The sequence below is a fragment of the Lissotriton helveticus genome, chromosome 8 (genome assembly GCF_964261635.1).
Source record: "Lissotriton helveticus chromosome 8, aLisHel1.1, whole genome shotgun sequence".
Taxonomy (NCBI): Eukaryota; Metazoa; Chordata; class Amphibia; order Caudata; family Salamandridae; genus Lissotriton; species Lissotriton helveticus.
The window spans coordinates 731,217,755-731,245,273 of NC_136069.1; the positions used below are offsets into that span (position 1 = coordinate 731,217,755).

The 27,519-nt window shown below is 45.6% G+C and overlaps 1 protein-coding gene across 4 annotated transcripts in view; it reads right to left on the minus strand.

Annotated features, from left to right (window-relative positions):
• The window catches only part of ARHGEF7 (Rho guanine nucleotide exchange factor 7), a 951,496-nt gene that overhangs the window by 292,107 nt on the left and 631,870 nt on the right, over positions 1 to 27,519 (minus strand). For all 4 annotated transcript variants that reach the window (XM_078657529.1, XM_078657531.1, XM_078657528.1 and 1 more), the window contains one exon: positions 20,778 to 20,856. In XM_078657529.1, the coding sequence (XP_078513655.1) occupies positions 20,778 to 20,856 (79 nt within the window). The remainder of the gene's footprint in view (positions 1 to 20,777; positions 20,857 to 27,519) is intronic.

Below are 27,519 nucleotides of genomic sequence, written 5' to 3' on the forward strand. Positions count from 1 at the left end.
TCTATGAAAAAATGAACCCCTCCATTTTGTTCCTTTTTAAATTAAATGTTTTAAGAGTTACCAGTTTATTCCAATCAAGATGGCTTCAGGTGTGCCATAATTTTGTCATAAATAAGACTGTTAGCTCTCTAGTTGTTCTTTAGAACACTCTGGGAAGCTTCAGTAAAACACAAAGGCATCAACTGACAGGCTGCTCTTGTTGAAATATAACAGGAAGACATTTGAGATCACACTTGAAACATGTCCTAATTTTTTCTTTCTACAGCACTAAGGATAAGTTACTTACCTGTAATCCTAGTTCTCTTCCAGGGGTATACTCATCAAAGTCATAAGCACTGAATTATCTCCACCCATGTGCGGGAACCCGGAACATATAGCATAAAACATATATATGTGTATATAGTAGAAAAGGAGTACACAGTACAAAACAATTATACACATATACATGTATAAACTAATAATATGCAGCCCTAAACATATCTAATAGGCTAAGAAAGCCAGAATAACATGCATTTGTCTAGTATTAAAATAACCCATAACATATAATGTAAGAGAAGGACATGTACAGTAATTGCATTACGCAAAACAACCTTTTATTTTCATCAAAGAAAACAGGTAATGACAGGCAATCAGCCTAAAGAAGGATGCATAAATAAATAACATCCCTGTACAGAAAAGAAAACTGGCACCTCGCCTTTAAGGGCTCAGAGAATCTGAACACTTTGCCTTTAAGGCCTCGAGGGGAACCATGCTCCCATCATGCACCACAGGTGACAGTTAGGTCAGTTCTTTTGTACTGTATAAGAAACCTGTAGGAACCTGCATACAAGATGCAAGTATAAATAGTAAACTGTTCCTGCTCGTCCGGGGAGGTGGAGGGTGCTTATGACTTTGATGAGTATACCCCTGGAAGAGAATTATGATTACAGGTAAGTAACTTATCCTTCTCTTCCAGGGGATACTCATTAATAGTCATAAGCACTGAATAGAGTAGCAAGCTCATACCCACTTCCGAAGGGACGAGCAAAAAACAGACAACTACCTTGACATATATATGTTAAACAGTATTAGCAAACAAGTTTCTCAATGAGGCTTGGCCAATCTGAGCATCTGCCTGCGTGTTCCTATCAAGACAGTAATGGCGAGTACAAGTATGAACTGATCACCATGTAGCTGCTTTACAAATTTCTGCCATGGGGACATTCCTCAGGAGAGCGGTGGTAGAAGCTTTTCCCTAGTGGAATGGGCCCTTGGTTTCCCTGGAAGGGCTCTGTTGGCCAACTGGTATGACAGGAGAATACAAGAAACAATCCATCTAGAAATGGATCTTTTAGAAGCTGCAGAACCTGTGTTAACAGGACCATAGTTAATAAACAAACGGTCTGACTTCCCCAGTGTCTTTGTTCTGTCCAAATAAAACTTAAGAACCGTCTTGAGATCTAGGGAATGGAGACACCTTTCTGGAGGATTCGCAGGATTCGGAAAGAAAGTAGGTAAAGTTATAGTCTGGTTAATGTGAAAATTCAAGACTACTTTAGGCAAAAAACTAGGATGCGTTCTGAGAACAACTCTGTTAGCGTGGAACACAGTAAAAGGTTCCTTACAATGGGCCTGGATCTCACTCACCCTGCGAGCGGAAGTAATGGCCACCAGTAACACGACTTTCCACGTTAAATGCTGTAAGGAAGCTTTATTAATCTTCTCGAAAGGAGACCCCATCAACTTTGTCAACACAATGTTAAGCTTCCATGGAGGAGAGGGAGATCTGACTGGTGGGTACACCTTTCTCAAGCCGTCCAGAAAATCATTTACTACCGGAATTCTAAAGAAAGAAGTCTGGTTGGGGGACTTTCTATAGGCCGTGATTGCTGCAAGGTGAACTTTAATAGAAGCAAAATGAAGCCCAGACTTGGCCAAATGCAGCATATAAGGTAAAATCACCTGTTCCTGACCCCGGATGGGATCGTGTCCATTGTTCACACATCATAGGAAGAATCGCTTCCACTTGAAGGAATATGACTTCTTTGTGGAAGGACGTTTCGCTTCTTTAAGGATATCCATACAGTCTGAATTCAATTGTAGGTGGCCATATTGGATGACTTCAGGATCCATGCTGTGAACCGGAGGGAGGACAGATTGGGGTGGAATACTCTCCCTGCCTGCTTGGATAGAAGATCCGGGCGACATGGCAACCTCTTGTGTGGCACTTCCGATAGTTGAAGGAGGTTAGGAAACCACCATTGGCGAGGCCACTCCGGGGCTATTGGGATCAACCTGGAGTTGGCCCTGTACAACTTGTTGATTTCCACTGGTATCAATGGGATCGGTGGAAACGCATACAGTGAGTTCTGATACCATTCGATCAACAGGGCATTCCCTCGAGATCCTTTCTGGCGAAACCTGGATGAAAAGACGGGGCATTTTGTGTTTCCCGCGTCTGCAAACAGGTCGATGTCTGGAGTTCCCCATGCTTGAAAAATACTGCGTGCGACCTCATCGTTGAGAACCCAATCGTGTGCTTCGACAAAGTCTCTGCTGAGGAAGTCCGCCTGAGAATTGAGGGAGCCCGAAAGATGAACAACTACTATTGACAAGTCTCTTGCCAGAAGCCAGTTCCATATGGCTTGAGCATCTATGGAGAGCGTTCTTGATCGGGTACCTCCCTGTTTGTTCAAATAATACATCGTTGTTGTACTGTCCGTTTGAATTAAAATGGATCGAAACTTGAACGACGGAAACAGGGACTTGAGAGCTAGATGTACAGCTCTTAACTCTAGCAGATTGATGTGGTAACCCCGTTCGGAGTTGGACCAAAGACCTTGTACTTGCAGAGGGCCCATATGAGCACCCCAATCCTGGAGAGAAGCGTTCGTGACTAGAGTCAAAGTTGGAGGCTCCTGGTGGAACGGGACTCCCTTCATCAAGTGCGATCTCTTCATCCACTACCGGATGGAATCTTTGGCTGTCTGATGGAGAATTATCTGATCCTCCCAGCACCCTGATATTTGCATCCGTTGGTCCTTCAAACATTGCTGTAGTGGACGCATGTGTAATCGTGCGTTTGGTACTATAAAGATGCACAACGCCATTGACCCCAGTAGAGATGACACCTGACGAACAGTCGGGAACTGCGTGTGAAGAAGGGTCATACATTTTTCTTGAATTGATAACCACCTCTCCTCCGAAGGACACACGTTTACCTTTTCTGTGTCCAGGAAGGAACCCAGAAAGTGGATCTTTTGCGTCGGGTTTAGTATGGACTTTTTTGAAATTGACGTGAAGGCCCAATTTGCGTAGTGGTTGAAGGCAGCTCGAGAGATGATCCTGTAGCAGAGCTGGAGATGAGCTCTTCAGGAGCCAGTCGTCCAAGTAAGGATAAATGAATATCTTCTGCTTGCGAAGGAAGGAGGCCACCACAGCCATACACTTGGAGAATGTTCGGGGAGCTGACTTGAGCCCGAATGGAAGAGCCAAATACTGGTAATGCTGGACAGACCCTCGAAACCTCAGAAATTTGCGATGTCTCTTTGATATCGGTACATGAAAGTATGCGTTCGGCAGATCGATGGAACACATCCAATCCCCTTGGTGAAGCTGAGGGAAAATTTGATGGAGTGCTAACATTCGAAATTTCTCTCTGCAAATGAATCCGTTCAACAGTCTCAGATCCAGTATAGGTCAGTATTCTGTGGTGGGACCTCTTTTTTGTACAAGGAAGAAGCGAGAGTAGAGCCCTTTATTTCTTTGCAGAGCTGGAACTTTCTCTATAGCTCTTTTGCTTAATAAGGTGTTCACCTCCTTTTGCAGCAATCTTTGGTCGCAGTGAGAAATGCCTTTTGGAGGTATAGATGGGGGAGGGGACTTGAATTTGAGAAGATATCCATTTTGAACAATGTCGATGACCCATCTGTCTTTCGTTAAACGCTTCCACTCCTCCAGATGTAATGACACCCTTCCTCCTACCGGAATGGACAACAGCTTTGGAGGAAGACCCATCTCATTGTTTCTGTGGCTGTTTTGGCGCTGTAGACTGTTGTCTGTTACCGCCTCTGCCCCGTGCAGGCCTGCATTGTTCAAACTGGGACCTTTGTTGTGTTTGGCTCTGGTTCTGCGATGACCAGTTAGATGTTGGCCCTCGCTGCTGAAATGAGCACTTGTCATAGGGGCAAAAGCGACGACAAAACTCTTTCTTTTTTTCAAGGCCTATCGCCTTCAGAGTATCTAACTCAGTCTTCATTTTAGCGTTTCGTCCTATGCATGAGACCCAAACAACAACGATCCATTAAAGGGCAAATTAACAATCTTCCTCTGAGCGTCAGGTTTGAAGCCTCTGAGGCGAAGCCACGCTTATCTTCGAGAACAGATGCCAAGGGCATATCCATGAGCTGCTAAATCAGCGGAATCAGCCGCCGTACTGATAATCTGGTTAGCAACCAGGCCTCCTTCTTGCACAATCTCCAAGAACTCTTTCTGATCTTCCTTGGGTAATTTCTCCGCAAATCTTGTCAAAGAATCCCATAACAATCGGTCGTATCGCCCCAGTAGAGCGGCTGCACTAGCCACTCTCATCAAGTACCCTGCCGTATTACACATTCTCCGTCCCAAGGAGTCCATGTTCTTGCTATCCTTTTCTGGGGGAGCAGATAAGATAGATGTAGCAGAATGTGCTTTCCTGGAGGCGGCGACTATAAGAGAATCTGGTAGAGGGTCAGTATGTAGAAATAAGGGATCCTGGTCTGGAGCCTTCTATTTCTTTGAACTCCTTGAGGGCCCCCAGCCCACTGTGGCAGAAGTCAAGAAAGTCTTCATTGCAGGCTCCAGCAACCCTGGCACCAAAGGCAGTAGAGGCTTCATCGAAAACTTATGGTGCAAAGTCTCAAATATAACAGGTGAAGTAACTTGAAATACAGACATGGTTATGTTGAACTTGTTAGCACCTCTACATAACACCTCACTTAATGTCCCAAGATCATCAACAGGGGAGACCCTGGAAGGTGGAGTTGATGAAATAGTAGGAGAATAGTCTCTGTACGATGACCTTGTTGACGTGGTCATTGTAGGAGACCTCTGTCTTCTCCTGGGAGTATGAGATCAGCGTGATCTGGAGCGCTCTGAGCGTGAACGCCATCTTAACGGTGATCTGGAACGTCTCGGGGACTTACTAGCAGGAGGGCTTGAGCACTCCATGGTAAGAGGCCTCATTAAGTCTGGGTTGCATCTTTCAGTGTCTAATGTCCTCCATCCATCTAGGAGACATGTTAATTGGAGGTGATTTGTGCACCGGAGAGCCCTCTGGTGTAACTTTAATATTTATCCCCAGCGAGGAAGAAGAAGTATCCCTCGACGTCGAACGTTGAGGTCTAGACGCTGGTTTTTCCACCTCCACGACTGTGGAGGTGACACTCTGGAAGACGGCGATCTATGAGACGAAGGCCTCGACGTCGGCACCTTCGACGTCGACCGCCGATCACGCGGTATCCTCGATGCCGATTCTGACATTGACAAAGACCTCAGACAGGTCTGAGAGGTTGATCTTGAGCGCCTCGACGCCGACCTTGAGAAAGGTGGTGGAGATCTCTACGTCGACCTCCTGGACTTCGCTGGTTGCTTCGACGTCGACTGCGATTTCTCATGCTTCGAGCCCGAAGCATGCCTCTACGTCGACTTATGTCTCGACGGCGATCTTGACGTCGATCTCTTTCGCTTTTCAGGCCTCGACGGCGATCTACTTCTAGCCGGCGACCTGGTCTTCGACGTCGATCTCACTGGCGTTGACGTCACCGGTCTCGACGTCAACTTTTCGACGGCGATCCCGACTGCGACCTTACTTTTTCCGCTGGTCTCGATGTTGACGACACGCTATGAAGCTTTTTCTTACTTCTAGCTTCCGGTGAAGAAGATCTTCGCCGTTTCTCGGAGAGGAGGGCCCTCCAGATGAAAGATGACTCCCTGGGCCCTTTTCATGATGTGTTCCTCTCTACATTAAGCCAAGAAGCCTGATCTTCTCTCTCTCTTTCAAAGTTCTTCTTGAAAGCTGAAGACAGTGGTAACATGTTTCTGTGTTGTGTGAAGAAGGTAAACACACTACACAGACTGAATGAGGATCGGTTTTAGACATCTTCTTCCCACAGGAAGGACATTTATAAAATAAAGGTGGCATATCTGACTAAAAAAGAATGACCAATTAGTCAGAACAGATTGAAAAATACCACCAGCAACAAGAAATATCGAATAAAGTAGGTAGAATACAAATTCTGACTGAAATAAGCCAAAATCAGTTGAGCTCAACCTCCAGGTTCCTCTCAGAAAGAGACGGAAAAAAGAACTGACCTAACTGTCACCTGTGGTGCATGATGGGAGCAGGGTTCCCCTGGAGGCCTTAAGGCAAAGTGTTCAGATTCTCTGAGGCCTTAAAGGCGAGGTGCCAGTTTCCTTTTCTGTACAGGGATGTTATTTATTTGTGCAGCCTTCTTTAGGCTAATTGCCTGTCATTACCTGTTTTCTTTGATGAAAATAAAAGGTTGTTTTGCGGAATGCAATTACTGTACATGTCCTTCTCTTACATTATATGTTATGGGTTATTTTCATACTAGAGAAATGCATGTAGTTCTGGCTTTCTTAGCCTATTAGATAAGTTTAGGGCTTCATATTATTGGTTTATACTTGTATATGTGTATAATTTTTTCGTACTAAGTACTCCTTTTCTACTATATACACATATATATGTATTATGCTATATGTTCTGGGTTCCCGCACATGGGCGGAGATAATTCAGTGCTTATGACTATTAATGAGTATCCCCTGAAAGAGAACCATGATTTCTATGACAAAATGAACCCCAACATTTTGTTCCTTTTTAAATTAAATGTTTTAAGTATTACCAGTTTATTCCAATCAAGATGGCTTCAGGTGTGCCATACTTTTGTCATAAGTAAGGCTGTTAGCACTCTAGTTGTTCTTTAGAATACTCTGGGAAGCTGCCGTAGAACACAAAGGAATCAACTGACAGTCTCTGCCCTTGTTGGATGTACATGATTTACTGAGAATGACAGACTTCATTCTCACATGACTGAGAAAGATAATGTGAATTTACAGAAAACATGCTCTCATTTTAGCTTCAGTTTTCTCTCAAACATGATTCATGATATCCCAGTAGAAGGTTTTTCACAGGGTAAAATCACCTTAGAGCACACCATAATTCCTGAAATTAGTATGGTACCATCAACAAATGAATTCTAATGTAACTAAAGTCTGTCATCACCCTTTATAGTTCTCCTTTTGGTAACCCTCAAAATCTTCGATTCACTACAATGCATTTCAATGGGGTACTATCATGTATATTGCTCCCAAGATGGCTGCCAGCAATTCCAGGATGAAGTGCTGACAGCAAATCAGATCTCACGATGATATGTGTCGTTAGGCTCTGCACAGATATTGAAACTTTTTCTTTTTTCAATTTCTCATGAACTACTGAATGGATTTACACCATTTAACAAAAAGGGATCTTTCTGAACCAAGGACTACCTTTTTGCCAAATTTGGTGTAATTCCGTTCAGCAGTTCGGGATGTAACCGTGTCTAAAGTTTCCTATGGGAATTAACATTGAGAAAACACGTTTTGGGACCCCCCTTTTTTTTATCGGCCCCGGCTTGCCGAATCACCCCGAAACTTTTGACATAGGAGCTGACCGGAGCGCCCCAGGAGTTTTCAAAATTTCGCGAAGATTCGTCAACCGACACCAAAGTTATTGGGAAAATAATGTTGCAATTTTCCTAGGGATAATAGGTCCTAACTATAACTACCTACTGGCGACCGCCAGTAGGATATGGATATGGATATATATATATATATAGATATATAAATATATATAAAACACACAGACCTGACTGCGTGCAGTTACATGCAGGAACGGACCACCACGCAGAAAAGTTTTTCTTCTGTGCATTATTTCCCAAACTGCAACTATATATATATATATATAGAGCGAGAGGAGGTTGGTGTTATATGTGGCGTGCAGCTCGTGGTAGGCGATAGAGGATCCTTCCAACTTTGTGGTCGCAACTATATGGGCAAAAGGAACTGTTCACTTACCGAGGGATCGGATGATTGCGACCCGCCGCCTACAATTCAGGTGACCGAGATGCAGCTGCAAGTCAGCGATGCAGGATTGCCTGGAGAGACCACAGCACTGTACTCATGTGTTCAGCCTTGGTTCCTGTGCAGTAGGTGGCTGGAAGTAGGGGACCCAAGGTCTATTGCTTGTATTTTCACCGAGCCCACTTCCTGCAACATGGCATTCACCAACAAGTTGCATTATGGGACATGCAGTCTGAACATGGGGCTACAGTAACGTTTTGTGGACTAATGTGGCGCAGGTGACCCCTTCATCACTAGATAAGGAGGGGCTTATTTCAGACATTCAAGTGACTCGATAATGAACTGTGGCATTTGAGAAAGGCGTTTAGCCGAAACCGGTCATGCCGTCCAGTTTTCAAAATAAACGACAGAAGTAAACCCCACAGTGTCCTCTGCTCTTCTTTACAGGGAGGATGTTGGTGTTATATATATATATATATATATATAGAGAGAGAAATATTGATACACTTACATATGCAAAACAAAGAAAAGTAGGAACTGTGGGTAGTTCCCACGTTTTAAGTGGAGACCAGCTCCTTTATATGTAACACACTACATCACCTGACATTCTAAAACTGCTCACATCAAATGTTTGTTTTACTAGCATAGTATAAGCATAGGATTAGCGTGGTGCCATCAATGCTGAACTTAAAAATCATGCGGAACTGGAAAATGGCAAGCAACATTTATTTAACACTCAAGGCAGAGTATTACAGCTTGTAAGTGAGAGTGAGCATGAGTGTGAAAGTCGGAGTGTGTGTGTGTGTGTGTATGGTCCTCTTTCTAAAATATCCTGATACCACACAATGATTCGAAATAAGGAGACAGCTAGAGTCTATCTAAAATGACTGAGCCATTATTCATCATGAGCAACACATACAGCCTTAGACTCAAGTAAATACTCCGCTCAGCTGTAGAAGTCTAAAATGTGATGGAGTGCTATAATAAAACACTTCATATATATACACCAAGAGAGGCTTAGGACAACAGAATTTGCATTCAATGAAGAAAATTGAAAACAGAAGCATGCAATATAATGATAAATAACGGCTATCAATGCAGACCTAAAAATGCATTTGAATACTTATATGTGATTTAATTTTTAGATTCCCATATCATGGGGCACCTATAAAGTACATGAAGGCAATATAACACTTGCTGACAATACAATTGGCCTATTCACAACTTCATAAAAGGTTAGGGATCACATTCAAATTATCTTAAAAGAGTGAATCCGGAGTGCGTGTCTGTTGGTGATAATATTTAGTGACAATAAATATCTTTCTCTAGAATAAGTTCTTAATGACTTGTTAGGAGAAGTTCCTGGTATAATACTGAAGAACTTTGAATTAAAAAAAGATTAAATAGCCTCAGCAAGATTTACAACAATTGAAAGTAAGTGTCAAGTCGCCTTAAAAAACGATGATATTAAATACTCGCTTTATGGGTCACTTATGAGTATAACTAGGCATATGGTTACAAATTGCAGGCATCTATACATGCAGTGACTCTCACATCAAAGAAACTATTTTGGAAATCAGTTTATGAGGTCTACATATATTGAAAACACATGAGAGACAACATGCACACAAGTTATTTCTGCACTCGAATATTGGGTATATATGAATACGGTTCAATTGGGATCATGGCAAAACTAATAGAAGTTGCGTACAGATATACAATATCTATGGCTATGGGACTGTGGGTTTTAAAAGCTCCTGATGTGAACATAAAAAAAGTTGATTAGAACATAAAGGGCCAGATGTATGAAACAGTTTTGCCCATTCTGTGTCTATGGGAAAATGTGTTCATACACCTAACTCAAAGAAAAGTGTCTGACATCTTCCTGGGTATGATGCAGTTTGAAATGTATGCATTTAGGTTTTAAAACTGTCTTGTTATTACTAAGATCAAGAGTTTTCTTTTGAGGAGTGTCTACAAGAGACAATGAATTAAGAGTATGGCATTTGGCAAATTGTACTAAATAGGATTATGATGTATTTGTGTGATACTTCTATTAGGTTGGTATTTATGTATATATTTCTCTGTGTTTGTAATAGTTAGGTTGATGTTTTACTCACAGAAAACCATAGAAATTCAACAGTTATAGCTATACTCATGTTAAGAAACTATAACTCTTGGCTTAACAGCACGAGTAATAGTTTCTTCACAACTACAAGTATAACTATAACTGATTAACTTCTATGGTTTTGTGTGGGTAAAACATCAACCTAACTATAACCTCCCTGTAACCTTAGTTTTTTTTAGTGAATTTCTATTTTGTTTAACGTAAAAGTAATATATAATTACTGTACGCTAATACAAATACCGCCTCGCAAGGCCGTGGTGGCAGGGGATGGCTGCAGGGCCTGCGGCCAACCCCCTGCCCACATGCACCCAACCCCACGCTGCGCACAGCCTTTGGCCATGCACAACGGGGGGCTGATGTGTGACTGGGTAAGGTTTTCTTTATATCTTTTTTTTAATACAAATAGGACTTCGGATCCGCTGGTACCCACGGATCTGCAGATGATCTGCATCCCTAGATATCTATAAAAGTTTCTCTTTAATACCTCCCAAAGTAGTAAACAGATTTAGACAAAATTACAAATGGTTCTCTTTCTAGAACAAGATCTACTTTTCTGCAAAATGAATGCAAGTAACGAATCAGAGGTGACACCCGGCTGAAGCACTTCAGTCAAAATGCTAGTCTTGACTGCCACTAAGGGTAGTTTGAGGTCCAGGACCTCTACTGCCTTGCGCACCACCACTGCAAACGAGTCTCCCTCCTCTGTAGCCAAAGTAGGAGGGGAAAACCAGGCCAGCATCAGGTGTTGAACCCATTGGTTTTACCCAGTTCCTAATACCAGTTGTCCTACTCAACCGGGTAATCTCCATAGGGTCCACAGATTCGCCCCAAATGTCTACCCCACCAGGCCTATCCATCAAATACAGCACTGGCTAAGCTCCGGAAAGAATGTCCTCAGTCAGCGGCGGACACAGGGATGGACAACGCTCATCTGACTCTGTACCAAATTCGAGAATAACAATGGTGACTGCCCCGCTGAGGGTAATTGGTGGTGTTGGAAGTGGAGTGGGCACTAATGAAGCTGGGCAGGGATCGCACCAACTTTTGGAAAATTGGGGATGCGTGGAGCAGACCCAGACCAGGCCCGCCAACTCACAGGACCTGGACTGCCAAAGCTCCCTCATCTCGTCGGATGACTTCAAATGGTGTGAGGAAAACGAAGAGTAATTGGACATCTTCTACTTCTTGTGTTTGTGGGACTTACCTGATTTCCCTGATGACGGAGTGCAATGATGACCATTGGCAGGACCTCCGCAAATGGTCCCAGGACCTCCCACATGAACAGGACCTTGAGCTTCACGGAGTCAACCGACGTTGGGCGGTGAGGGGCTTGAGGGATCACTCCCTCAGTACCTTGGGGTGCATGATGTGGCAGTCCTCACACCTTAGAGTTGTGTCCCGGCTCCAGGCACCACAAACACACCAAGTGAGGGTCTGTCACCGACATTTGCCTAAGAAAGGCGCGACATGGCTTGAAACCAGCTGTTTCCTTTAATGACATCATCAAACCAGGAAATAAAAAGACGAAAAGTAAAGAAAACGGTCCAAATGCGACTGAGTGAAAGCTCAATTCGGATCAGGGCTATCTGGTGCAGAAAGGAGAGAGGTGTCGCCTATATAGGTACGGTGAACGTCATTTTCAGCGCGGACGATGCTGACGCAGAGCTAATGACACCACCTACTAGTGCACAGTGGGACTGCTTGAAAATCTTCTGGATCCAGTCTGACACCTGGGGATATTCAAAGGTAAGGAATTTACTGCTGGAAGTCCCTATCACATTGCTACCTTACTATTGCCAAAACCTTTTTGGTAGTGTCAACCCTGGTTCCCTACTGCCCTAGAACTATCAGTAGATGTGCCTATTCTGATTCTATTCTTTCCAACTCAACTTCTAAACCCACAAAGATTATTTCCTGAGCTGATCTCTCAACCAGTCCCTCGGCTTAATAGCGTGGATGGTTTCGGGTAAGCCTGGATAAGACCAGGATTTTCAGGGATGCTGCTCAGTTCATTTGCCAATTTTGAGGCCTGGGCAACAACAAAAACATAAAGATCAGCCAGGATGGTGTGGAATAACTGGTGCATGGACAGGGGTGCAGATTCCGTCTCAGCAGATATAATTCTAGTGGTTTATTGTTTAGCTTCCCAAGAAAATCCCTACAGGACAGTCAATACTTAAAAGCCAGTAATATCAGGAGAGCATACGAGAGAGGATGATAAACTGGTGGGAGAACACTCATCGATTTGCCACATTTTAAATGGAGTAAGATTTTCAAAACCTACTTATAATCTAATGTGGGATGTTAAGGTTATTCTGAATTTATTTCTCATTTGGCCTGAGAATTTCCAGTTATCAATAAAGTTTCAGTCTGCGAAACTAACTGTCCTCTTTATCTGGGTTCTTTGAAACGTCTTTCTAATGTTCTAATGTCAAAGCTTTAGATGACTCTTCTGTAGATATATGCACCTGGTGTATATTTCCAGGTTCATAGAAGAACCAAACCAATCTTAACGTCTGTCTTATATACTTATTTTCCTCTTCAGCCTAAATTCTGTGTGGAAAATTGCTTACTTGAATATATTGTTAAACCCAAAGTTTTGAGAATGCCCTCCTCATCTCAACTCTTGATCTCTTTTAGATATCCTCCCTAACCTGTTCCTTCTAACACCTTGGCTCACTGGGTCAAATGAAACATGAATGTGACAGGCATTGACACTTCTGTTTTTGGGGCTCATTCCACTAGAGGTACCATGGAGTCTAAAGACCTTGGGCGGGTGCGGGTCTGGACGTTATTCTCAAATCAGCGGACAGGTCAAGTGTTCCACATCCAGAACCTTTTATTACAAATCTATTTCTCATTTTGCTCATTCAGTTCTTGCTATGCTTTAAACTAGCATAATAGGAGCCTCCATTCTTGTAATAAAATGTAGATGTTCTTAGTTTGGTGAAGGAAATTCCTAATCTTATTGAAGACATGGAGAGCATCACCCCACTGCATTTGCATCTTTAACCCTCCCCTTTTTTCCTATAGTGCCTGTCACACCCATAAACCAGATGTCTTAAGAAGGATTTTCATAATGGAGATCCCCTTGGAAAACATTATTTAACTCTTGATCAGTTCTTCTACAATCAGGAAGCTTTTGGCGCTACTAGCGGCTCTTCTCAATCCCAGCATGGTCGTCCTCTTATGGACATCATTACATCCTTGAGACTTTTTTACTCTACTAATGGCATCTACTAATGGCTTGTTGCAGTTACAGTTTCTATATGTCAACATTCTTGATCTGCTCCAACAAGTAAAGATGACTTGTTCCCGGTCAAGAAGTTTATAGAGTTGCTGAAACATGATTGGTTGTTCCCTATGTGACTGCATACTCTAGTTTTTTCTCTAAGTAGGATGGAAGGAGTAGTTTCTGTCCTGTAACTCCAGTTCTGTAGTAGGGGTATCTCTGTTATAGTCATAATCTAGTGAATAGTCCCGCCCATGTGCGTGGACCCCGGAGCAATCAAAAATAATCTCTTACAGTGTCAAAAAATGCAGAAAATGCATAGACACTTAAGAGAGAATTTAAAGACAGATAATGCAGCCAAAAAGGCTACACTGTCCAGTACTTCAACTAGAAATTCCACCATAAAATCCACAAAACAGCAAAGCCTGTACAGATTTCCCTTGCTTAACAGCAAAATCCCTCAGGAATGATAGAGAGAAGAACCTGGACAGACAAGCCCCATAGGCTGCCATTATGTGGCTTAATTAGGATACTGTGCCTTTAAGGAACCTTCCAGAACCTTCTCTCAGTATCCCAGAATGCATAGCAGGTCCAACTTAGCCTCAGTTCTTTTTGAAGGCGCAGAAAACGCCAGACCTGTAGCATTATGATCATGAACAACACTCCACCGGGGAGGCGGGAGGGCGCTTATGACTATAACAGAGATACCCCTACTACAGAACTGGAGTTACAGGACAGAAACTACTCCTTCTGTAGTAGGGGATCTCTGTGTATAGTCATAATCTAGTGAATAGAATGGCAAGCCCATCCCCACACCAAGCGGCGGTGGAGAATAAAATAACGCCACTACTGTGCGAACAGATTCCGCAGCGAAGCCTGCCCAACCTGAGCGTCTGCCCTGGCATCAGTGTCCAGGCAGTAATGCTTAGCAAAGGTATGGACCGACTTCCAAGTGGCCGCCTTGCAGATCTCTGCAATGGGAACATTACGGAGCATAGCTGTCGTAGCAGCCTTGCCCCTGGTGGAATGAGCCTTAGGTTTGCCCCCTAAGGTCTTATTAGCTTTGCAGTAACACAACTGAATGCAGGACACAATCCACCTAGAGATGGACTGTTTAGAGGTAGCAAGACCCGTCCTGACTGAGCCATAATTGATGAACAATTGGTCTGACCTACGAATATCTTTAGTCTTATCAAGATAAAACTTCAGCACCCTCCGCACATCCAGGGAATGTAAAGACCTTTCCGCCGGAGATGAAGGATTCTGAAAGAACGTAGGCAAAGTGATAGTCTGATTGATATGAAAATCAGAAACAACCTTGGGAAGAAACTTAGGGTGAGTACGCATAACAACTTTAGCATTATGAAATACAGTACAAGGTTCTTGGCAACACAATGCCTGAATCTCACTCACCCTGCGGGCCGATGTAATGGCCACGAGGAACGCCGCCTTCCAGGACAGGTGCTGCAACGAAGCCTTATGAATGGGTTCAAAAGGCTCCTTCATCAATCTGGACAGCACCACATTCAAGTCCCATGAAGGCGAAGGAAGCCTGACAGGAGGGAACACTTTCTTCAAGCCTTCCAAAAAATCTTTGATCACAGGGATCTGGAAAAAGGAAGTCTGTGAAGGGCCTTTCCTGTAGGCAGTCAAAGCAGCCAGATGAACCTTAATGGAATGGACATTAAGGCCCGACTGCGCCAGATGAAGCAGATATGGAAGGATGACATCTTCCTTGCATGACGTAGGGTCATAGTTCTTAGACTTGCACCAGATGCAAAACCTCTTCCACTTGTAAGCATAGGAAGTCCTAGTGGAAGGTCGCTTAGCCTCCTTCAGTATGCCCATACAATCCTCTGGGAGATTCAGATGGCCATATTGCACTATTTCAGGAGCCATGCCGCCAAACTCAAAGACGAGAGGTTGGGGTGCACCATCCGCCCCCCGAACTTCGTGAGAAGGTCCGGCCTGCACGGCAGCTTCATGTGAGGAAGGAGAGATCGGTGAAGCAGGTCCGTGAACCACCACTGTCTGGGCCATTCCGGGGCAATCAGAATCATTCTCGCCCTGGATTGAGACAGCTTGATGAGAACCGCCGGAATCAGGGGAATTGGTGGAAAAGCGTACAGAAAGCTGTTCGACCAGTTGATCCATAACGCGTTCCCCAGCGTCCCTGGCTGGTAGTACCTGGAGGCGAAGCCTCGGCATTTGCTGTTTTCGGCGGTGGCAAACAGATCTACGTCTGGAGTTCCCCACCTTGCGAAGACTTCTCCTAGTACTTCGTCGTTTATGACCCATTCGTGGTTTTCCTGCACGATTCTGCTCAGTTCGTCTGCCTGAACATTCTGCACACCTGGCAGATGGGTGGCCGTTATCGACAGTCCTCGAGCCAGAAGCCAGTGCCAGATCGCCTGCGCCTCCTGCGACAGAGTGCGCGATCTCGAGCCCCCCTGCTTGTTGAGGTAATACATCGTTGTCGTGTTGTCCGTCTGAACAAGCAGAGAGTTGGTCTGAAAGGACGGATGAAAGGCCTTCAGTGCCAAGTGAACAGCTCTCAGTTCCAGGAAATTGATGTGGTACGTGGACTCCGTCGGGGACCACGTCCCTTGAATTTGCAGATCTCCGGAATGCGCCCCCCAACCTTGGAGAGACGCATCCGTCACGATGGTCTGTGTGGGAATGTCCTTGTGGAAGGGAACGCCTCTGAGGAGATTCTCCTTCGAGCACCACCACTTTAGAGACTGAAGAGCATGTAGAGACAGTCGTATCCTGTCTTCCCAAGAACCTCTCCTCTGGTCCCACTGATCCTCCAAGCACTCCTGCAGAGGTCTCATCTGTAGCCGTGCGTGAGGAGTGAGAAAGATGCAAGAGGCCATCGATCCCAGTAGAGAAGACACCGTCCTCACAGTCGTAGACGGAGTTTTCATGAGAGCCTGAGCCTTCCGAACGAGTGATAAACGTCGCTCTTCCGAAGGAGACACGCTTGCTGACAGCGTATTGATGGAGGCCCCCAAGTACTGGATGCACTGTACCGGAATCGGGACCGACTTGGACATGTTGATGTGCAACCCCAGCTGGTTCAAGAGAACGCACGTCTTCTGGAAGTGTGCTTGAGCTTCCGAGAAGGAGGAGGCTTTGATCAACCAATCGTCCAGGTACGGGTAGACAAACACCTTGTTCTTCCTCAGGTGTGCCGCTACCACTGCCATACATTTTGAGAATGTCCTGGGTGCAGACTTCAGTCCGAAGGGTAGCACCGTGTATTGATAATGATTGGTGCCGACTTGAAAGCGCAGAAATTTCCTGTGTTTGCATGCAATGGGCACGTGGAAGTATGCGTCCTGTAGATCTATGGCACACATCCAGTCTCCTCGTTGCAGCTGAGGGTAGATCTGATGCAACGACAGCATGCGAAACTTTTCTCTGCGAATCCACTTGTTTGCCTGCCGCAAATCCAGAATGGGCCTGAACTCGTTTCTGTCCTTCTTGCGGACAAGAAAGAACCGAGAGTACAGACCTCTTCCTCTTTGAGACAGAGGTACGTCTTCGATCGCCCTTTTCCTTAGCAGAACGTCCGCCTCCGTCTGAAGCTTGCGCAGTTGATACTGCGAGCTGACGGGAGGAATCGATGGAGGAGGGCTGGTGAAACGTAGACTGTATCCATTGCAAACAATATTCAGCACCCACTTGTCCTGAGTAATTTTTCTCCACTCTGCCAGAAAAAATTGAACGCTTCCCCCCACCGGAGCGGGTAACGGACGAGGGGGAAGTAACAGCTCAGGGACGGGACCCGGCCGGGCCCTTGGTCGCGGTAGAGGACTGTTGACGACCTCTACCACCCTGTCGCTTCTGGAAGGGCCGCCTGTACTGCTGCTGCTGCTGCTGCTGTTGATGTTGATGTTGTCCAGCAGACTGCCCCCTTCCACGACCCTGCGACCCAAACCGACGTTGGTACTGTCGGAAGGGTTTCTTTTCCTTGGGCTTCTCCAAGCCCACTGCCGTCAGGGTCTCCGCTTCGGCCTTCATCCTGGCCATCTCATCATCCGCGTGTTTCCCGAAGAGGGTATCTCCGGAAAACGGGAGATTCGCCACGCGTTGCTGTGCTTCCGGTTTCAATGACGTCAACCTGAGCCAAGCGTGGCGTCTCTGGTGAATCCCGTGGCAATATCCGTGCGCGGACAGCAATGATATGTCCGCTGCGGCGCCGATGGCCTGATTAGAGACCAGCATCCCCTCCTGGACGATCTCCACAAAGTCCTCCTTGCGGTCTCGAGGGACAAGGTCTGCGAACTGCTCCATCGAGTCCCACAGGGACCGGTCGTAACGTCCCAGCAAAGCCGAGTCACTGGCGGCCTTCATGGACGAGGCGGATGTCCCACACGCCTTACAACCAGCAGAATCGATCCAACGGCTCTCCTTGTCCGGAGGCACCGTGGACGCAGGGGAGGTGGCATGAAGCTTCCGTGCAGCAGTCACGATGACCGAATCCGGTACCGGGTCCTTCCTCAAGAAGGCTGGGTCTGAGTCCGGAGCCCTGTACTTTTTTAGGATCCTGGAAGGTACAGACTTCACCGTTGCCGGCGTCAGGAATAGCTGTTCGGCGGGCTCAAGGAGCCCCGGCACCAGAGGTAACAGGGGGCGAGACAAGTGCCTATTGTGTATTGTCTCAAATATCACCGAGGTAGAAGCCGTAGGTGCTTCAACCTCAATGCCCAACTTCGCCGCTCCACGCAGGAGAACCTCCTGAAATGTGCTTATATCGTCTATCGGAGACACCCTAGTCTCCGGCGAATCGGACAGCGTGGGCGAGTAGGAACGGGTCCCAGATGGAGAACGTGACCTGGACCGACGTCTCTTGTGATGACGCCTGGATCGTGAGGAAGATCCATGGCCACTCCTTGATCTGTCCCGTCTCCCCGAGCGAGACCTCGACCTCTTGGGCCTCGGACGCTCCTTCGGCCTCCCAGGGTCAGGAGTCCTAGGCTTCTTAGGAGTCTTCTTCGGAGGCGTCGGAAACTTAGGCATCGACACCGCCCTCGGTGGGACCGGGGGTGGAGGAGCAACCGGACGCGGGGTCTGCGGAGCCGGCTTCGGAGGTGGGGTAGGGGCCTTCGGAGGCGGACCCTTCGGCACAGCAGGCCGCGAAGGAGGTGTAGAAGGCTTCATCGGAGTATCCACCCCGGAATGCGCCGTTCCCGGCGAGCCACCATCTCTTCCGGAGCGTGGGGAGCCCCCCACAGTCCTGGGCCTGTCCTTAGGACCTCCAGACGTTGAAGACCGGTGCCCAGACGACGACCGATGTCCCCTCGACGTCGAACGGTCCTTCGGCGTCGACCGAATCAATCACACTTCTCGACGTCGAACCGTGTCTCCGTCTCGACGTCGACCCCGACCAGATCGACGAGCCACGAAACCTCGACGACGGGCGATGGTGCCTCGACGGCGACCTCGACCTCTTCGCCGGCCTCGACGTCGACTTCTTGGATCGCTTCGACGTCGACCCTTTGGACCTTCTCGACGTCGACCTCTCTGACCTTCTCGACGTCGATCTCCTTGACCGTCTCGACGTCGGTCTTTTGGAATGCTTCGACGTCGACCTCTTCGGCGCCGGAGACGCCTTCCGTCTCGACGGCGACCTCGACGACGAGGATCCCCTCGACGACGATGTCCTCGACGGCGAACGGCGGTGTCGCCTCGACGGCGAGCGCCGACGCCGGGCCCTCCGATGTCGACCACTCGACGCCGACAGCGACGACGAGGATATCGACACCGGCTTCGACGGCGGCCGGAACACGTTCCTCGACGTCGACGGGCGACGTTTTCTCGACCCAGAGCCCTGGGGAGACCTGGAACTGGCCGTTGACCGTCCCCTCGACGTCGTGGTCAGCGCAACTGACCCAGACGGAGACCTTGGGCGAGGGCTGGTCTTCCTGCCCCTGGGGAGCCCCCCAGAGGCCTCCGCATGGGTAGAAGGAGCCCCTCCTGACCCACCTCGTGCCTTCAACTTTCTCTCCTCAAGTACCTGAAGCCTGATCTTCTTCCTCTCCTTCAGGGTCCTTCCAGAGAAGCTTCTGCAGATCACACACTCCTCAGGAATGTGGGAAGAGGGAAGGCAGAGAATACAGACCTCATGGGAGTCTGACCTGGCCTTCTTTCTTGAGCACTCAGGGCATTTGTCGAATAATGCAGGCATTATGGACAAAAAAGAGTGCAGAAACACAGAAAGAAAGTCACCAAAGTACTTTAAAAGTACCAAAAATCGAAATTAGTGTAAAACACTAACAAAAACCCTTGAAAAGGGAGAGCTCAATGCTCCAGGGTCCTGCTTGCAGGAGCCGGAAAAAAGAACTGAGGCTAAGTTGGACCTGCTATGCATTCTGGGATACTGAGAGAAGGTTCTGGAAGGTTCCTTAAAGGCACAGTATCCTAATTAAGCCACATAATGGCAGCCTATGGGGCTTGTCTGTCCAGGTTCTTCTCTCTATCATTCCTGAGGGATTTTGCTGTTAAGCAAGGGAAATCTGTACAGGCTTTGCTGTTTTGTGGATTTTATGGTGGAATTTCTAGTTGAAGTACTGGACAGTGTAGCCTTTTTGGCTGCATTATCTGTCTTTAAATTCTCTCTTAAGTGTCTATGCATTTTCTGCATTTTTTGACACTGTAAGAGATTATTTTTGATTGCTCCGGGGTCCACGCACATGGGCGGGACTATTCACTAGATTATGACTATACACAGAGATCCCCTACTACAGAACTGATATTTTATCTTGGCTGCTCCATAAATACATGCAAGAAAAGAAGGCACAATACTCATCTCCCTGTAGTCAATAAAATCAAGACTTTCTTTTACTAAAGCTAAGAAAATATACCTTTTGTGACCATCTGACATACACCGGATGGTCACTTTAAACCAAGCAAAACCCTCAGATAAAAAGGGCAAGTTTGTTGTCAAGTTTATGCAGTAGTTTCTTTGATCAGAGCATATTCCAGTAACTCTTGATGGCCACACTATACAGCTAGCAAAATAACAAAATTGCAAATGTGAATAAGTCGAAATATACACATGATAATTATTTGGCCACTCCACCAAAGGAGCATTAAATAAAGTAGGTAAAGCCTTAGGTGTAATTATTTGTGTTCCTTTCTAACAAAAAGCACTGCTTGCTTATACTTCAGGAATAAAAGGGTGTGGGCTAAAGTCTAGTCCGCAAAGTGTGCTGATCCTCCAGATTTCTGCACAACACTACATAACAGTGAGGCCTAAAAGTACTTGTTGTGTTAAGCAACACTACAAAGTCTGCTGAGATGTTTGCATCTTACCTGCTATTTCAAAAGCATTTTTCTGATGTTCACTGTCTTCCAGCCTAGAGATTGTCATCCCTGTTAAAGGAAGTTTTCCCTAGTCAAATAAGAGAAAGAAACAATAAACCAAAACCAAGCATACAGAAGGCTAAATAAATATGTGCTGCCTTTTAATGTATTTCATTGTAAATTTAATTTGGAGCATACACTACGGGTAAACAGGCACTAATGGTGTGACATGTACTAGCAAAATTATTTGGGATTGCTTTGTGAATAAACTGGCATAAACAATTATTTTTAAAGCACACTTATAGAATACAGATAAATGAAAAATACACAAATCAAAACATATCAGTCATGTTGCCTTTTCTTTCAGACAATACCACATATTATGTTCATTACATACCAGCTTCAAAGATTCTACCCTATAACAAACAGTGTATTGGATAAAAATACTAAAACCATACATATTTTATTCAACATACAAATACATTAAGTGTGTGAAGGCAAGACTAAGTCAAGCTAAGAATATTGTCAAAGATAATGTGTTGCACGTCATTGATATACTGACTAGGTATGTATCCTTGCTAAATTATAAAAACAAATTCCTACTATCTTGCCATGTCTCACTAATAAATGTAACTGTATAAAAATGTACCCCGTTATCTCTGCTTTTACAAGTCTAAAGGCCTAACTAGAGTTTTTAATAGTGTGAGCAAAAAAATAGGTTTCGGTCAGCTTGATCTCAGCCCTATGGGTGGGGTGGGGTGGGGGACGAAAAAGTCTTCCATCTACACTGGCCTCATAAGAGCAGATACATGTCCAGGAGGATATTTAACTGAGGTAATGTGCACCTTCTAAATTTTGTATGATGACTGGATTCAACTGGTATGGGTATCACATGATAAGCATAGCTTTCTCTTCTATCAGCAGGGGTCAAAATAGTTACTATATACCTATAGCCCGCTGCTAAGGGCTATAGTGGTCGTTAAAAGCCTTGTACCAGAATTGTAGTGGCGAGGACCTAGAACGAGTGAGAGCCTTTAGCAAATGGTAAAGCCCAAGGCAGAAAGCTTTAAAAACATTCCACCCATCAAGGGTAGAATGTTCTGAATTAAAAAGGGAAAAATAGAAAGACAAACATTGCAACGTTGGAGCAGAAGGCTTATTTTTCATCATTCTAATGTCCTAATATATATTACATTGAATATTTTGCAATTTGTGTTCAGCCAATATCTTTTCCTGATAGCATCACTAGAGGCAGTGCTTGACTTGATTCAGTCCAAAGTCCTACACGACACTCTTTGCAAATGTAGGTAACTGTAAATTTTGGCCACTAAATGGTAATTCCCTTAAACCCTCTCAGCAATTATAAAAATCTGGTATTGACAAGTCCTCAAGCAAACCAGGATTGAAGTTAGAACTGCCTGTTATGTAAAACTAACAAGCATTGGCAGCTAGGGACCAGTTTGCCGTACTACATGAAGTGTTCTTATTTGTGGTTTAAACAACTGTTGCCCACCTCTGATGAACAGCTACCAATTGGCCATTAAATAAATACATTAGAACACAATCGAGAGGCAACAAAACAGAGTACACATGCAAAATTGGTATCTAGAACATCAAAAGGAAATTAATCAAACAATCATACGGTTGATTGTGACACTAATCAATTCCTTCTTCACCACGTTGTTACTATATTCTTATATTTAAGTCTTTATTTTATGGTGGGTGCTAACCCGTTAGAGCATAAACCATTGACATATCACATTTGATTGGGTTGCACACATTTGGTTTTAAACTAATGTTCCTCATATCTTAAATGTCCATGTCCTTCTTTTGCGTGCTTTTACACTGGTGACGTGCCTAGCCCAAACGCACGTGAAAACTAAACATCATCAACATGGGGCTATCCTTTAGCCCCAAAACCAGTGGCCACGCGATCAAAGCAAACAGGTCGGGTTGCTTGTAACGGGAGAGGGGTGACCAGGAGAGTTTGGTTAGAGCGGAGGAGTAAGAAATCCTCACGAAGAGTGTTTATTGACATTTATTAGTAAAAAGGAAGAGAGTGGGAAAGTAGACAGGAGCGAGGCTTTTTAAACATGGGAAAGTAGAAGGCGGAGATAAGTGAAGCGCGTCCGGAAAGGGTCTTGCACGAATACAACGGAAGTAAGGGGGGACAGAGAAGAGGGTTGATTTTGAAGGAGGGTTTGGTGGAGAGTGAGTGATTTAGTTAGTGGGAGAAATGTATTAGTAATGCTGTTTAATCGATGAGAATTGACAGGTTCAGAACAGAGCATATCATTGCAGATGGCTGAGGATGTAATATTAAGCAGAGTGTAATGTGTACCACATGCAGAGTTTCATGAGGCTGATTGTATATACATTGGAGGTGTTTTAAAACATGTTTCGTTGTTATTTTCAGTTATCCCCTGACGAAGGGCCCCCAGAGGCCCGAAATGCATTGGGTATTAATAAACTGCTTCTGATGAATTTCGCCTTTGTACGTGCTTTTGAAGAAGAGGTTCGGATGGCCCGCTTAAACATGAGAAACCCAGGAAATTGCATAAAACTAGCATTTGGATTTGAATGATGAATGATTATAGTGAAAATGAAAAAGAAGAAAACATGGAATTTAAAGAAGTGTAAAATGAGGAAGAAATGAGAACAATTTGCAAATGCAACATTGGCTGTGCCACTGGTTTTGGGGCTAAAGGATAGCCCCATGTTGATGATAAATAGGTTTTGTGACCCACTTTTATTCACAACCCCCGCTTGAAGGATCACCCCAAAACTTTCTATGCACAAATTAGTCAAAAAGCAGCACTTTTTAGGCAAGCTTTGTGTAGAATAGTCAGACGGTGCCAAAGTTATTAGCAAAACCGAAAAACCTTTTTAACAGCCACTGGCTAATAAATGTTGTTTACCCTATAAGCATCGGTTTGTGGCATGAAGTGCTGTTTCACATGCTGTGCATAAACCCATGTCATCTAGTGTTGAGCTCGGACGTGCACAACTTGTTTTTCCTCCAAGAATTCTTTTGAATCCTAAGGTACAGTCGCTCCACCTATCTGGTAATATTCATGAGCATATTTGTGAATATGTGAGGGGTGGACCATGTAGTGGTTTTGCAAATGTTATTTAGAGGTTTGTTACCCAACTAAGCCATTGAAGCTCCTTTCTTGCGAGTGGAGTGTGGCCTGGGAAGGACAGGTAGTAGGCACCTTTTGTGGTTTGGAAAAGGACACTAAGAGCTGTTGTGTCTTAAACAGTTGTGTCCTGTCAATGTAGTACAAGAACACTCTTTTCACATCCAAAGTATAAAGATCGCATTCTGCTCCGACTCTGGGTGCTGGAAGAACACTGGACGCTCTATAGTCTGGTTGAGATGAAACTATAGACTACCTTGGGTAGGGATTGAGAGCATGTATTTCGTGGACACGCCTGAGCGAAGCAATGGCCACAAAGAAGGTGGCCTTCCAAGCAGGAAATTGCAGCGGGTAAGAGTGAAGATATTCGAAAGGGGGACCCATTAGTCTAGCGAGTACTATGTTAAGGTTCCACACCAAAAAGGGGGGCACCCATGATGGAATAACCCATTTGAGTCCTTCCATGAAAGCCTTAACTAGGATTCTGAAAAGTGAAGTGTGCTGCCTATTTTTAAGAGCAGCTGTGGTTAAATGAAGTCTGATCGACGCATGGCGAGACCTGACTTGTGTGAATGAAGAAAGTAACAGACAATGTCCTGTGGAGAGGATAGGGAGACAGTAATGGATGAGCCACTTCCACTAAGAAGTATAGCAGACCCTAGTTGTGGGCTGGCATGCTTTTTTTTAGAATGGCTACTGTAGGAAGCTGGCTCTGAATATACTATACAAAAGTAAGGTATAGCATGCACAGAGTCCAGGGAGTACCCAGAGATATAGCAGAGGCTAAATTAGGGAAGTACTAACAGCTCTCTTTGTGGTACTGTGGGCGAGCAGTTAGGCTTATCCAGAGGGTGTGTTAAGCATTCACTGTATTCACTCAATCAAGACTGAGCGCACACCCTCAGACAGAATCCAGACCAATTGAATAAGTATAAAAAGGGTATACTTGTATTTTATTTCTAGCACCAAGCAGGACTTGGTAGAGGTAGGCAAAATATACTTTCAGTTGTAAACTTTTACACAGAAATACAATTGAAGATAGATCTGCATTTGTTACAGGTTGGTATCACTTTAAAATGTAGTTTGAATTAAACAGTAATTACTTTCAGAATACGTTTTAACTACTTTTGCATTACTTTGAGTACTGGGAGTTGTATGCCTAGATACTACACCTAATGTTCTTACAATGCACAGTAAGTAAGACTTATTATACTTTGCAGTTTAGTTCTCTTTTCTCCATACAAACATCAGTTCAACAGAGAACATTTTAGGCCCAAAAGCCCTTAGCATGGGTTCCTATGGGAGAAAGTGTCAGCGGTTTCTTAGGTGAGTTTTGGGGATTACGACCAAGGTTGCCCTAGGTCTACATGGGCACTCGAGTTGCACCGCCAGCATCACTGGGGCGGCCAGATGCAGAGTGCAGGGGCCAATGTTAGCTAATAGGGCAATGGGAGCCTTCGATTAGGGACTGCTTACGAGAAGGCCAATCGGGTGTGGGAGCTCCTGGGGTTAAGGCCAGCACTGTAAGGGCCAACAATTATCGCAGGAGCTGCACCACCGGCAGCACTGGTGCAGCTGAGTGCAGGGTGCCACAACGACATTGGGGAGCCCTGTGTTTTTCAATGGAGACTTCGGTTCGATGCAAATGTTGCAGACTCGGGCAGGGAGGCTTCCTGAAGGCGACCACCAGCTGGAGAGGTAAGGTGGGATCTTGAGGGATGCCTGGACAGTCAGTTGGGGCATCCAAGGCCGTGGGCCATTGCGTGCAGGGGTGTCTTTTGGTGTTGGGTTTCCTTACCAGCTCTGGTCGCAGTCAGGGGGGGGGGGGACCCTTCCAGTTGAGGCTGCAGGCGTCTTCTTGAAGCTTGAGGGAGGTCGGGGATCACCAGATCCCAGGTCAGGATCGCTGAGGAGAACTCCTCTTGGTGTTGGGCTAATCGAACTAGGGTGCAGAATTGCAGTCTCGTCGAATCCAGATATTGGCCTTGGAGTCTTTGTTGAGCAAACCCCGTGCTAACAGGAGACAGAGTCTGTAAGGTGAGTGTAGGGCTGGTCTTCAGGGCTCTGGGGGGCTGCTGGACAGACCGGTTTCTTCGCTGTAGGCAGGTCTGAGTCGGGACAGGCCGGTAGGGCAGGGGCCAAAGCAGTAGGTGGCTTCTTCCTAAAATCTGAGGAGGCAAGGATCAGGGTTACCCCATAATACTAAATTGAGGGGCGTTAAAGGGGTGTGCAGGTCAGAGCCAATGGGTCTCTTCCTTGGGGCAGGTACACCCCCTATTATGCATGAGGGGGCATGAGCCTTTTTCGAATTGTCTGAGTCCCCCCCCTCTTCAAGATGGAGGGGGTTGATGCGTGTTTCCCCTCGCATTCCCCATCTGAGGGGTGGGGTTGGCAAAGGTGGGAACACCTCTCTTCCTAGCTTGAGTTACCCGCTAATTCTCCTGCCCAAAATGGGGGGCCAGACCGGTGGGAGACAGTTGCTGGAGGCAGCAAAAGGCACGGACAGCTTCCAAAGGCGGCAGGCCTTCGAAGCTTTGACTCCGTGGACCCAACCCATCCTTGGGGAGGAATCAGGACACCTCTGCCCAGGATGGGTTTTGTTTCTGGACCCAGAGAGCAGAGGCTCTCTACCCATGAGTCCAGAAACCTGTTTGACAGTGGCAAATGGCAAGCAGCCATTCAGGAACCACAACAGGGCTGGTTGATTTTCAGGGGGCATCTCTAAGATGCCCTCTGAGTGCATTTTACATTAAATCGCAAAACTGACATAAGTGTGGGATTAATGTGCTAAGACGTTTGCTGCTAAACTTCCCAGTTATTAGTAAAGCCATTATGGAGCTGTGGAGTTCGTAATGACCAACTCCCAGACCATAAAATCGTTATGGCTTTACTATACTTACAATGTCTAAGAATGGACTTAGCCACTGTAGGGGTACAGGACTCATGCCACTGTACCATTATATGAGGGCTTCTAAGGGTGGCATGTAGCACAATAGGTGCTGCAGCTCTTAGAGGCCTTTCCTAGTCACAGTGCCCTTGGTACTCCTGGAACGTTTTACAAGGGGCTTACCTGTGGCCAGAAATGTGCCAATTGTGGGTACAAAGGCACAGTCTTGGGAAAGAACACAGGCCCTGGGAATCGGATTGGCAGGGACCCAGTGCAAAAAGTCTCGTTGCATCAGATGTCAGGCAAAAAGTGGGGGGTAACCATGCAAAAAGGGGCACTTTCTTACAGTCATGCACACTGCAGGGAGATTAAGGCAGCCACATTCTAAGACTCACTTGGCATTCCTACAAAGACATTCTTCGAATATATGGTCACGAGCCCCCCCGGGGTGGAATTATCACCGGTGGAGCGACCTTTTTTCTTTCCTTTTTCGTACCGCAGCCCTGAGGAGTCGCGAACACACTGTTCCAAACGCGACGAAACACGTGTCTGCTGGTTGTGGAACCAATAAAATCTGAAACCACAGCAATAAGTGCAAAGAAAATTTCAATTATTGTTTTGTTGTCTTTGGCAGTAATCGATTGTGTGTCTACACTTTGACACAACTGCAAATGATATTTAGTGTGTGTGCATAGGCATTTTTGTATATTTGTACTTTCGTATG